General features: G+C 38.5%; 1 protein-coding gene across 6 annotated transcripts in view; it reads left to right on the top strand.

Moving 5' to 3' along the window:
• The window catches only part of NTRK2 (neurotrophic receptor tyrosine kinase 2), a 213,529-nt gene that overhangs the window by 71,861 nt on the left and 128,767 nt on the right, over positions 1–12,901 (top strand). The window contains exon 12 of one of the 6 annotated variants that reach the window (XM_049795663.1): positions 9,528–9,599. The exons of the other annotated variants lie outside the window; for them this stretch is intronic. Within the exon in view, the coding sequence (XP_049651620.1) occupies positions 9,528–9,599 (72 nt within the window). The remainder of the gene's footprint in view (positions 1–9,527; positions 9,600–12,901) is intronic. 6 annotated transcript variants of the gene reach the window in all.

Here is a 12,901-nt window from a genome sequence, read left to right as displayed (position 1 = left end):
GGATAAGACTGTCTTCTTTGCCTTCCTGTACCTTCCTTCTACAGCAGCAATTGAGTGCAGTGCTGGTGTTTCCTGTGGCAGTTCTGGACTGACGGTTGTACCCTCGTGGTGCCAAAGGGAGAGGAATTCCTGTTGTGTGTTTGCAGTCTTTATGCAACTGGCTGTGACCCATCTGTGTAGTTCGAAAAATGTTCATGCCACAATAGACATTCACTATTAATCACAATGACATCGCCTAGCCTTTAAGTGCTTAGGTACTGCAGTGATGGTAACTTTTGCAAACTTTGACTTGCTCCCAGCAACCATGACAACATTTTTGCTAAGTACAAGCTATGCTTACACAAACCGGTGCTTTGATTGCCTAAAGCTAAGCACTGTTCTCACTGACCACTGCCTGTACAAAAAGGATGTTCCTGTGCACTGTTGCATACACCAGCTGGCCTTGGAACAGTGATGTCTTTGCCACTGAGCTCCCATACTTTGTGCACACTAAATTAATTCCTGTCATTTATTACTTGCCTTTTAAGTACTAGGCAGAGAGTTTCTGAGAGTTTTCCAGTGCCTCTTCCAGCTGTCCTAACTCCCAAGTTTACTTAAATTTTAATTAGATACTTCAGAGTTAGCTAGTTAGATACCCTGTCTTTTTCCAATCCATTCCATTGCAGCTGACTACTCATAACATTTCTCCTCTGTTAAAGTCCTGAAATACATTCAGGACAGTGAACAATATTATGGAAATGCTTTAATTGAAATGTTTTCTTTCAGTTCAACAACTTGGTCACCAGTTTGTTTTGCTTCGGTGTGAGAGGAAAAAAACCCGAAGAACTTAAGCTACAGTGGAGACTTCAGAATTCAGTGTTTATTACTGTTACCTAGTCAAAGAGCTGTCTTAATGTTTAAAACTGAAGTAATGTCCCTGCTAAGTGGGGGGATTTTGGAAAGGGGAGGAGGAAGTGGGCTGCACAGAATGGATCATTGGTATCTAAAGATGTTGGTATGCCGATGGCATACTTCATTGAGAAAAAAAAATAAAAAGGTCAGCGAGCCTGACTCTTTTTTACACAATGGCCCCTTTATACTACCCTGCCAGTAAAAGGGCGTAGATGGGAATTGGACTCATTTAGATTGATGGGACTTAGCATTTCTTTGGGGAGGGTAGTACAGCAGGCAGAGGTCCTGCGGTTGGCTGTGTCAGCTGCCATGTGCATCTAGGAAAGTATCTTTATAGTAACATGGGAAACTAAATCCTCCCAGAGAATAGGTTGAACTTAATCCTGGCCTTTAGCTCCTCAATTAACTTTGGCACTGTAACACAGTGGACTCTGGATGAGGGAGGCATCTTAGAGTGGTTCTTAAATAGCTTCTTAAATAGGGGATGAAATATCAATGTTTTGCTGGAATACTGCTTCCAGCCAACATCACAGGACTTTAAAAAATGTAACAGAAAAGAGCCCCAGCTAATAAGGTCTCTCCTGAACCTCTTCTGGACAAGATGTGGACCAGGACCAATTCTCCTAGGTGTGTCTTAGCTACAAAAAGGTTATGGAAGAGGGAGTTTAAGGAACTGAAATTTTAGAGGGTGCCCTTAGCTGCACTTCAGATGTACCTGACTGCATTGGCTGGTGTGTGTGGAAAGCATAAAACGTACAGCAAAAAGTATTTTGCTGATGCCAGTACAAAAACTGCATGTATCTAGTGGTAGGTATGAACACAGGCTGTAGAACACAGGCTGTAGCCTGAACTGATGAATCCTTTTTACACAGAGGGGTTCATGTATGTTCATGTTCGTGTTCATGTATGCTTACACATTTCTGGTTTGGTGCATAACCTGTCAGCTATGGGGCAGATAAATACCATCCTAAGTGTGACTCAAAATAGTTTTCTGCTTTGTTTAGCAGAACTTTATGGTGTTTGAATATTTTTATTTGTCCAGTAGAGTTATAGTCACTTAAAAAACAAATATGTGAATTTTTTCAATACTTCATGACTTCACTGCTTATGAGTCATCTTTTGAAATGTTATTGTAGCTCTGACACATTTCTGTTGTTTAATTTCACTAAAAGGGGTTGCTAATAATGCAAAACAGGTCTAAAATTTTAAAGATTGAAAAATAAGAAAAGTGAATTTTGCATGATTCTTGTAGCCAGACTGAACAGATTAAGTTTTCCTTTTCTGCAAAATAACGTGTTGTAGTTCCTTGTGTAGATTTTCATCTGTCTTCAGTAGTACAAGTTGTTGGAGATTCCTTGTACTAGCATCACCTTGACTGCTACTTTGTGAAGAAAATTACGCTTTCTTTTCTTATTTCTGAGACAGACTGTAAGGAATTCAAGGATTGTTTTGTAAAGAAGTGTAGTGTGTGGCAGTTTGGACTGAACAAATAGCTTTGAACCATGAGTCATGCAAAAGTCTTAGCACAGAAGGTGAATGGTATGTTATGTAAGGGTAATAGGAAATATAGTCATGGGTCAGGACTACACTGAGTAAGGTCTTGGATGCGAATCAGGGAGGTCATAGACAGAGGGCTGATATCCAAGAATAAGACCAGGTGAACCTCTTGCAATTCATTCATTGAGCTCAATGAGAAATACAGTAATATTTTGAGAGACAGATGGAATTACTTTTTTTTTAAAAAGGGGAAGATCAAAGCCTGCCTTCCCTGTGGGAGAAGTTAGGCTAAGTGAGAAATGATACAGAAGAACGAGGTGGGGGTGAAAAAAGAGGTAAGTGAAACTATGAGGGGAGATTTTTGTGTCCAAGTGAGAAGACTAAAGAGGTGAGCAGGTAGGGAATTTCTTAAACTGTGATGGGGAAAAAGGAAAAGGTTGTAGTATAGTTAAGGAAAACATTGTCATAAAACTAGGGAAAGTAAGCCAAAGAAGGCAAAAATCACACCCTTTTCCAGTTTTGTACTTGAAGGATTGATTATCTTCTGAGTAGAAAGAGAAGAGCAGCAGGGATTAAGACAGGAGCCCAAAGTTGTGGAGAAGTTGCTGGGATTGAAGATGCAATAATGAATTATGATGAGGAAGGTGGAACTAATTTCTGTCAGTTGGAAGATTACAGAAGCAGGGGTGGTGTGATTTTCTGTCCATCTGAGGGATGTCCCAACCTGTCTTTGAAAGATGTCATGGAGAGGAGCAAAAAAATCAGTAGGAAAGTGAATGAAGAAAAGAATGAATTGGTAACCCTACCTGATGAAAGCAAGAGAAAAGGCAGTGAGGGGAGAGGATTGAGAGCTGTGAAGGGTATCAGCTCTGACAAACTCTGATGAAGTGAGAGAAAGGCCAGATGATGTGTATCAGAACAACAGTGTAAGAGTTTGTTCTAGGTCAGGCCAGTATCGGGAATGCACCCTTTACAGATATCTTGCAAAGATTGCCAGACCTAGGCCAGTCACCATAACTGGGGCCGGGAACTGCTCTGAGCTCTGTAACAGCAGAGTGAAAGCTTGGGAAGCCAGCTTTTCTCTCCTCTCTAACTGCTGCCAACCTGACATCAAGCTCTTGCAGTCAGTGGAAGTGTATGGTTGTGGGGCTAGTTTGTTAGTGTGGAATTTGATACCAGCAGGTATGTATGTTTCAAAATAATATCATCAGACCAGAGGAAGAAATCTGTGCTTCTGTTGTGAGAAATGTCCTTCTCCTTAGCTAATAACAGTGCCCTGCAGTCACCTCTCTTTTGCAGTGCCCCTTGTTGAGTCTGCATAGTCATGAATTCCAGCATGCCTTTTTAACAAAACAAAATGAACATCAACTTGGGATGAACCAAGGCCAGACCAGTGACACTGAAAATCAGACAGCCAGGGCCCAGAAATGTGCTTCTTGTGCCATAGCTGCTACAGGATCAAAGGAAGATGAGAAAGCTTATTTTGCAAAGCTCTGTACAGTGGCACTCCGCCTGGCCCCTAGACAGGACACCTTTGTTGGCAAAGGTTTACTTAATCTGACCTGTGCTATTCGCACGTTGTCACAAGATTAGATGTGAATGCATCAAAGAATACAGTAACAAATGCAAGCAGTAACCAGATTTTCTCTTGATATTTCAAGGAATACAGTGAATTTCAGTGTGTGCAATATGTACAATTAAAATCATAAGTGCAAAAAAATTGAGGTCTTTCCCACCCACCATGTGCAAATAATTGTGTACACAGAAGCAGCTGATTAGAACTTTGGATCATCTCTGTTAAATCAGAAGGATTGCTAGTTGTGTCATGGTGATGGGTGCTGCAGTGTTCAGCCAGCAGTGAGAGCAATCCTCTTTGCTCTAGCCTGTCTGCCACGTCCTATTGCTTTTTCAGCACCAGAAACACTACTGATTGAAATAGGAGCTACCAGTGAGTGCAGAATAAGCACTGTGATAGGCTCCACAGATACTGTATTTGTAGTGTGCATGGAAGAGGAGAATTTTGCCCTTGGCCTGTAAATTACAGACTTATGCATAAGATTGTATGCAGCTAATTTTTTAAAAATTGTTACAGCTCCTCTCTCATGTTAGGTCGCTCTAGTAGTTATAGCCAAGATTGTAAACTTTTTTTTACAGAGGAGCGTTCCACTGCCTTTTATTCCTCCTTGATTTTGTATAAAGTCTATGAAAAGCCATGGGACTGAGTAAAACTACATAACCAAAAGTGGGAAGTTTTGTAACTCTTTGAAATGTAAATGGAACAAGATATTTAATAATGGTCTTTTGATTTGGAATATTCTCTTTTTATCAGAAAGAATTAATTCATAGGTCTTATAGACCCTTAGATATGGCATTTAGATAGTGTCCAATTCATGGCACTGAAACACCTCATTGTTCATTACCTGTATCTTATGGAACAGACAATGGTAGAGTGAAAATGTAAACTGAACAATAACATTACAAATTATTCTTCTCTTCCTGTATAGCACAATGTAATTCCTGATGTAAAGCTGTCTGTCACCAGATTCTTGCTAAACTTACTGTATGGTCATACTGCAGTTTTGGACTAACACTGAAGACACATTGGTTTCTGACTTTGTTATAGCGTAGGTTTGCACATTGTCCTTCATATGTAGTCTGTCACTGTAACCCACATCTCATCTCTTTCTTTCTTGAGTGTCCTTATCATTGCCTAGCTCACTTGGTCCTTACCTACAATCTTTTAATCTTTTTTGGATGTTTTTCACTAGCATACAAAAACGTAAATTTCCATGGTGAGCAGAACCATATTTCAGAGTTTAGGGCAGGAGGGATAATCTCCTTTTGAGTGTGATTTTGCAGTATTGAATTTTTAAACAAGTATACACTTTGTATAAGATAATGCTTAATATTTTATTTTAAGACCTTAATTCAGTAATCATTAAGTATAGAAGCAGCACTGTAACTCTAGTGGGTTTTTATATCCTATTATTACAGAAGGTACCTGAATTTAATTCAAGCAGTAGTAATTCTTGCCTTTGTCAATGTTCCATATTGTCCTTGAAAAAGAGGGTATTTCTAAGGAAGATTTCTCATCTCTAGACAGCGGAAATATTGGTCATTAAATAGGCAATTAAAGGGAAACTGATCACATGGGTATTTTGAAGACAGCCAGCTTCCTACTCATGTGAACTCATGAGTTCTTTGACAGCACTGAGCACTCCTTCGTGCAGATACAGCCTATAGACTTCTGGCAATGCACTGCTGTGTGGCAGTGGTGACAGAAGTTGTTGCGTTTATTCCTTCGTATAGTGGATGGTAAAGAGAAAAATCTTTCCCTATTTGCACCTTGTTGGTGTACCTTTCTTTGTTGAGCATCATCTCTGGGGAGATTTCTACAGTCAACGATCATTTGGCTGTTGGAAGGTTTTCTTTAAGTTCCCTTGGTTTGATCACATTTTTTAAAAAAAACCTCTGCTTAATTTTTCAATCTTTTAACATGGTTTATTTTTTTAATAAAGGCATTTTGAAATCAGAAAATCAGTTCTGTAACCTAAATTATGACTTCTCTGTTGAAATATATTAATAGTTAGACAATGATTTGCAGTAGGACTACTAGGTGAGCCAAGACCAAAGGAGGAGGCTTTCTTTGTGTTGCAGTAACTAGCACAGTGCCTGGACCCACCCAAAGAAAAGCTATTGGAGACAATTTGTAGGAAAGGAGACTTCAGAAGAAAAACTGAAGAATGTATAGAGGAGGGAAAACTCACTAAGAAGGAGGATGTAGTGAAATGAGAGATAAATAAGGAGAAAATTATCATACACCTTCCTATGTCTCATCTAATGGTAGGCTTTCTGCTCCCCATTTACGTCTCTATATTGCTTTAGTGCTAATCAATACAAAACAGCAGTTATTTGCATTTTTCCTGCCACACAAATTATAACTTTTCACATAATTTTATTTCATTCTATTCTAAGAAGGTTTTTTTTTAAAAAACAGAACAAAACAAAAAAACAAAACAAACAAGTCCTCTTTTTTAGGGCCAAGTAGATATTCCTTATAGAAAGTATGCTCAAACGCCTTTCAATCTTAGAAAAGATCCAAAGACTGGAAAAACATATTCTGCATCAGTGGATACTAATGAAAGCCTCGTGGCACAGGCAATCAAGAGCATCTTTTAGTTGTTCACAGTAATATCTATAAATACACACATACATATATGTTTATTTAAAAATATATATAACGTCTATGTTATTATGTATTATATAGTCTGAAGTACACAAACACGTGACACCTTTGAGTTGTTGCCTAGAGGTACTTCATGTTGTCTTCAATGAATTTGCAGTTTCTTTTCATTAGTAGTTGGTAAATATGCTGGTTTTGAGGAAGCTTGAAGAAAGATCCACTTGGATATGTAAAAAACTGGAGTTAGGAGCATGCTGTGGGAGCTCATTAATGATTCAGGACGGTTGGTTTCAGTTTCCACTCCTTCCTTTCACAGGGCAAAATCTGATCAATACTTTCCTTTCAAGGTCACAACTGCTGCTTGGTCTCTGTCCTTCTCACAACCCTTGCCCAGCCATAGCAGTGTTTTGGAGGATTTAATTACAAGTTTAATCAAGGTTGTCATCAGTAACTCTTAGCATAGTCAGACTCGGACAGAAAGCCAGATTATTACAGGACAGGGCTCTGCCCTGATCCAAGTACAGGGCTGCTGTGCTCGTGAATGTCTTCATGTCAGTCACAAAAGGGGCTTTTCCCCTCTCTCCCTATCCTCAGTAATCCTATGGTTGCATTACGGACAGGAAAGTTGTGAAACAGTGGTATAGCATATCTCAGACATTTGGTTTTGCAAGATTTCTAAAATAGAGTTGAGTTTAAGAAAATCAAGTTTCTGTCTTTGCAAGGGAAAGGATGTTTCCACTGCATGGGCTATGACACTTCATAATGTGTTTTGGCAATTTGTTTTTCAGTGCTGCAAATTAAAGTTAAAAAAAAACTATTAGGTTTTTTTGTGTACTTTTTTGGATAAATTTTTGGGTGGGTTTTTTTCCCTTATTTAGAAATTGTTTCAGTGTAGACTAAGTAAACTTATTACATACTCAATAACTAACCCCACTTCCAGAAGTTATATTGTAAATCCTAAGGGGAATACCCAATTCAGTATTTTAATTGCAGGAAAGGAAACAATGTTCCTCTAATGGGGGTGGAAACCTTTGTCCCTGTAAAATAACTTTCCTGTTTTGAGAAATATCAAAAGCAGTCACTCACAAATACAGAAGAATGTCTTAATATCTTTTGCTTGGAATCCTCTTAGAGTATTCTCTCAGCCAAGCATTTTTCTTTCTGAATAGGCTGCTAAAATACAGGTTTGATGCTTTGTCAAGAGGCAAGCAAGGCTGCCTATCCTTGCTTATTACTTCAGTTTTCACATAGACATCATATTGCTGAACAGGGTCTGCTTTTTTTAAATGTAACTTCTGTAGTTTAAAAGTGATATTTAAGATCTGTTAACTTGAGTAGAATGAGCTGGATGTATTTGTAGGAGATAAAAAGGTGGTCCAGTATAATTTTTATGTTGGCTGAAAAATAACAAATAAAATTTAGGGCATCATCTCTTTCTTCTCCTGCTTTTTAGGAAAATCTGGACAGGAGAAAAGTCTGAAGTCATGGCAGAATTCAGAGTTATCATAATACTTTCAGGAGCAAGCTCCTGGAGGTCAGCTTTATTGTAGAATATGAACACAGTTAATCATGCTTGTTGAACATGATAGATCCAAATCTGCTGTGGGCTGTAATCCCTAATTGGTCAAAGAATGTCCACAGTTCTCTTTGCTCATTCTACTGACATCATATTTAATATGGCTCGAATCAGTTTTGTATATATTCTATCGATTTTATGCTGTTCATAAAATGCTAGTAATAGAAAATCTATTTCTATTGCTTTTTTGTGGGGGACTAGTGCCTTAATGTTAATATAATTTCCAAGGGAAAAGCTGTTCAGTGACTCATGTGAAATATGTTGGAGAGAATTTGTGTATGTATGTATATATATATATATATATATAAAATGTGCAGCTACATAGATTTTCAAGTGGTGTAATTTAAGTAGATGATTTAAGTTGAACCCTGCCATTTGGCTGGGGTTTGCTTTTATATGTTTCTTATTTTTAGGCGTTTGTCCCTACATTGAATTCATAATGTATGTCCAGGTCTGCTGGCCACAGATCCATTGCCTTTGCATGTGAAGTTCATTTTTTCTTGTTGCAAAGAATACTTGGCACTAGTATCTGAAAACTCAGGACAGAGAGGATTGCATTTGCAAATCTTTTGTTTGTGTTCATTGTGATGCCTCATGCTGAACTACCTTGGACTAGAACAGGAGGAGATGTGGAAACCTGTTGTTCTGCTACATTGGTACCTCCTGCCTTACAGGAAGCAACGAGGGAACACCAGTGTCTCTGGCACAACAGATAGCAACTTGCTGAAGCTTTAGGCAATGCAAGTTGGTTTAGATGTTAATTTACTGGGAGTAAGGAGTAGGTCCAGGTGCTGAGCAAGCTATTTTGATGTTAGGTCTTCTGAGGATTCTTTAATGCAGTGAATAACTGACTTGTGTATGTGAGCCCCAGCAAAAGCCCCAGACAAAAACCTTAAACTCTGAGCAAAAAAGTGCTCCATGCAGTATGACTAAGTATTGACCCTTGACTTCAGTGGGGGCTATCTGTACCTTAAGTTCATCTTTGCAGGCCAAGGGTATATACCAAGAATTTGGCCAGTGACTGAAGAATATCTCCTCACTGCTTATCATAAAGTATGATATTACTATTTTTTCATAAATATTTTTAAGCCATGCATATTTCTATAGCTCTAAAACACACGTGCAAGCCACGTCTGGTAGAGTCCAGGCAAAAAATACCATTTAATAGTGACAGCCCCTCTCATGGTAGAAATTGTTAACTGTGAAGAATCTGAACTGGGAACAATCTAGAAGTATCACAATAGATGTTTTCTCTCCTACAGATTAAGATGGAAAATAAAGCAATTGTTGAAGAAATATAAATATAAAAAAAAGAGTAGAATTGGCAATTGCAAACCAAACTCTTGACAATTGCATTAATGGTAATGCATTCCATTCCAGTTCATGGTGAAGTAAAAGGAGTTGGTCTGGTAGATCAAATATGGCTTTCATTGCAAGACTGCGACAATGAAGGTGAGATGATAAAGCTATTCAGACTCCTAACCTATAAAGAGCAAAGACTGTATAGTTTTTAAACATAACTGGTGAATTTACAGAATTATTTATTCTTAGAACAGATGTCATTATAAAATACTGCATTTGGTTTCAGTTATATTTCTGGGCTGTATCTATCCTATTATCTATATGTACATGTATACATACATGTTTGGTAAAAAAAAAAAATATGCAGACAAAATTGTGAATAATTAATAATGCATGTTAGGTTCCTTTATGAATCTGGGAAATTTTTGTGTAAATGTCAGGGCTTTGAACAGGGCTTGAAAGAGATTTTATTCTATTGAAATATTTGATAAATTGGTGTGGACTAAGTAACAGTGTGAGAATGTAATGTGCTCTCTTGTTTTGCTCATTACAAATACATTGTGAAGCAATTGGTAAGAATGCATTTGGTGTAAGCAATCCCAGCTGTATATCTAGGGAAATGTCCCAAATATCATGTTTAAAATAGTGTCTTTAGATGAGTGGGTTTTGGTTTTTTGTTTTAGTTTTGGTTTTAAGTTTGCTAACATGCTTTCAATCATCATCTTATTTTCTAGTCCAGACGAGTAAAATCACAACAGTTGTCAATTACCTATTAATACATTTTTCAGACAGAATGTCAAAAATTGCTTTCTGTTGCATCAATAGATTCATGGCACCAAGCCTAAATAATGAGAACTGGCCAAATACCAGGCTTTTCTGTCCTATGTTAACAAATTTGGTACAATTATTTTGAAAATTATTTAACCAGTTGCAATGCTACCATGCATTTCACATAACTGACTCACTTCTTCCACTGTACTTCAGGTAATCAGAAATAACTCAGTTCTGTATTATCTGTTAAGTGGTCTCCCTGGAGAGTAGGTACAGTGAGTGGTTTGCATGTACTATATAATTTCACTCAGTTCTGGGGCAAAGCGCAGCAGTGTTTGAGGCTACCAGTATGCCATCAAAGCAAAGAGGGCTAGGGTACATTCTCAGGCCCTTAGGGAAAGGCATAGATTATGTCCATATGTTTAAAACTCTCTTCTTCCTCGTCCCTCAAATAAGGTCGCCTCATACATACTGTGTATTGTAAATAATTCCTGACTTATGCTGTCCTTTGAACCTTACTGGGACATTGTCTGGGAGAGTGCTACTTTCTTAGGCCAAAATGGTACCTTAATTTAATACAGATTAAATAATTGTGGATAAAAAAGAAGATAGACCCTTGCTCAAGCCTGTGCTCCGGCCTTTTTTTATTTACTGGCACAAATGCGCCCTGACCCTGTTTGTCTTTGAAGTCTTTAGCTTGGTAGATAGGCCTGGAAGCAACTAATCTTGCACATCCCATTTACACTAAAGAATTTTTGTCTTGTTATCTACTGTTTGGATCTTGTCATCTGTCTGTTCCACATCTGAACTCACATGATTACTCTGGTAGGGTGGAGTCATTCACACTCTAGTTTGCAGTAGCCTTGCTCCTAGTAAGTCTGAGTTTATTTTCTTGGAGGAAGTTGGGGAGGTGGGGATGAGATGGGAACTCCCATCTCATGAAAGGAAAACAGGAGTAAGCCCTATTGCTGATTTTTTCTGCAGTGACAGTAGCACAAGTAGAAAGCACCACCTTGGCCAGTGCTAGCAGCATCGTGGCCAAAGCACTGCCAGGTTCCAAGGACTCCTGACGTGATTGTTGCAAGCTGAGACCTGTTTGCTTTCTGAAGCTCAATGTTAGGCAATCAGTCTGTTTGCCTCACCAAGGAAGAGCAAGGTGTATTGGTTTGGCTATTTATTGATTGAAAAGGCAAAGGGATTTGACTGTGAAGACTGAGGACTCTGGATTTCTTAAATAGTGCCTTTAGGGGTAATTGTCACCAAGTAAAGCATCAGTCTCTCTTCTTTCAGAAGAAATGTCTTTGTATTTCAAATGCATTTCAAGCATTTTGTTAACCTTAATATGGGTACGAGCCAATTCTTTCATAGAAAGAGGGAAATTTAGAAGACACACCTTGGCAAAGCTTACAGAAATAACTGAGCAATAGCACCATTCCTTTCCTGGTTTCGTCCCTACAAAGTTATATGACAGTAATATGTTTGGGTAATATGTTCTTTGGCTGGGTAACAGGACAGGAGTTTGTTCCACATGCACAGAGAAGGAAAGGATATTTCTGTTGTTGTTCACACAGCTTGGAAGGTTCTGTTCCCAGTGCATCAGTGCTAGCAGACAAACAGGATTTGAATAGGATTTACCGCATATATAGCATACTGCGTGGCAGACACGGATGAGAAACCCAGCAGCTCCAGTTGCAGGAACATAGTTTCAAATAAGAGAAAGAGTCTTATTCACTTACTTGCTAATAGCCTCCCCTTGCAGTTACAGCAATAAGCAATTAAACATGGTATCCATTATAGACTCACATGTAATTTATTTCATGTTAATGAAGTTTATAATTACATGGTATCATTTAGTAAAATTGTTTACTTTCTTCCGTAAAGTCACTGAGTCTTCAGATGGAGCTTTTTGGCTGTAAGTTAGGTGCAGTTAGCCTTTTAAATATAGTATGTGATCTGTTCTGTCAAAAAGGTGCTGTAAGAGGTAGCATTCATAAATACAAAGAGTGGGAGCTTCCCTTTTCCCCAGCACCATTTTCCTTCTCCATTCCTTGATGTATCCTGTAAAGAGTGCTTCTTTGAATGGAGATCCATTTTGTGCCCATGTAAAACTGAGAACAGAGTGAAGCAAACCAAGGCCAGACTGGAGTAAGTGTACATTATTTTCACTTTGGCTCTGAGCAGCTGTGATTCAGAAGACTCAAACTGCTTCATTTAGTACTGTGTTGTGCAGTATTTTTCCTTAAAAATATTGTCCATCTTCTGTGTTTGGGAGGAATCACAGGGACATTCACAGCCAAGCAGTGTCTTTGGTGTGATTCCAACTTACTGCAGTATCTGGAGAGAAAGGAAGGTCCCTGGAGCCTTGGAAGAGGTGCAGGACCTGTATGTATATACTTCAAGCTGCCTACAGAATATGTGCCAGACTTTGAAATGGCTTTTCAGGAGTATAAATCCAGACTATGAGGTTCATGAGGAAACAACCCATGCCTCATTTTTTCTCTTCCCTCAAAGCCCATGTGTTGCTGTGGAGGAAGACTGATGTAGATAAAGTTCAGTGGAAGGCAACTGTAAGATTGTCTCTTCCCTGTGCTATTACAGAAGGATTTGTGGTAAGAGATAACTAGCAGGGCTTTTGGGGAATTTGGGGTTTTTCCCTGTGGGACCTAAGTCTTAATTTTTCT

This window comes from Accipiter gentilis, chromosome Z (assembly GCF_929443795.1).
Source record: "Accipiter gentilis chromosome Z, bAccGen1.1, whole genome shotgun sequence".
Taxonomy (NCBI): domain Eukaryota; kingdom Metazoa; phylum Chordata; class Aves; order Accipitriformes; family Accipitridae; genus Astur; species Astur gentilis.
This window is presented reverse-complemented; position numbering and strand designations above follow the sequence as displayed.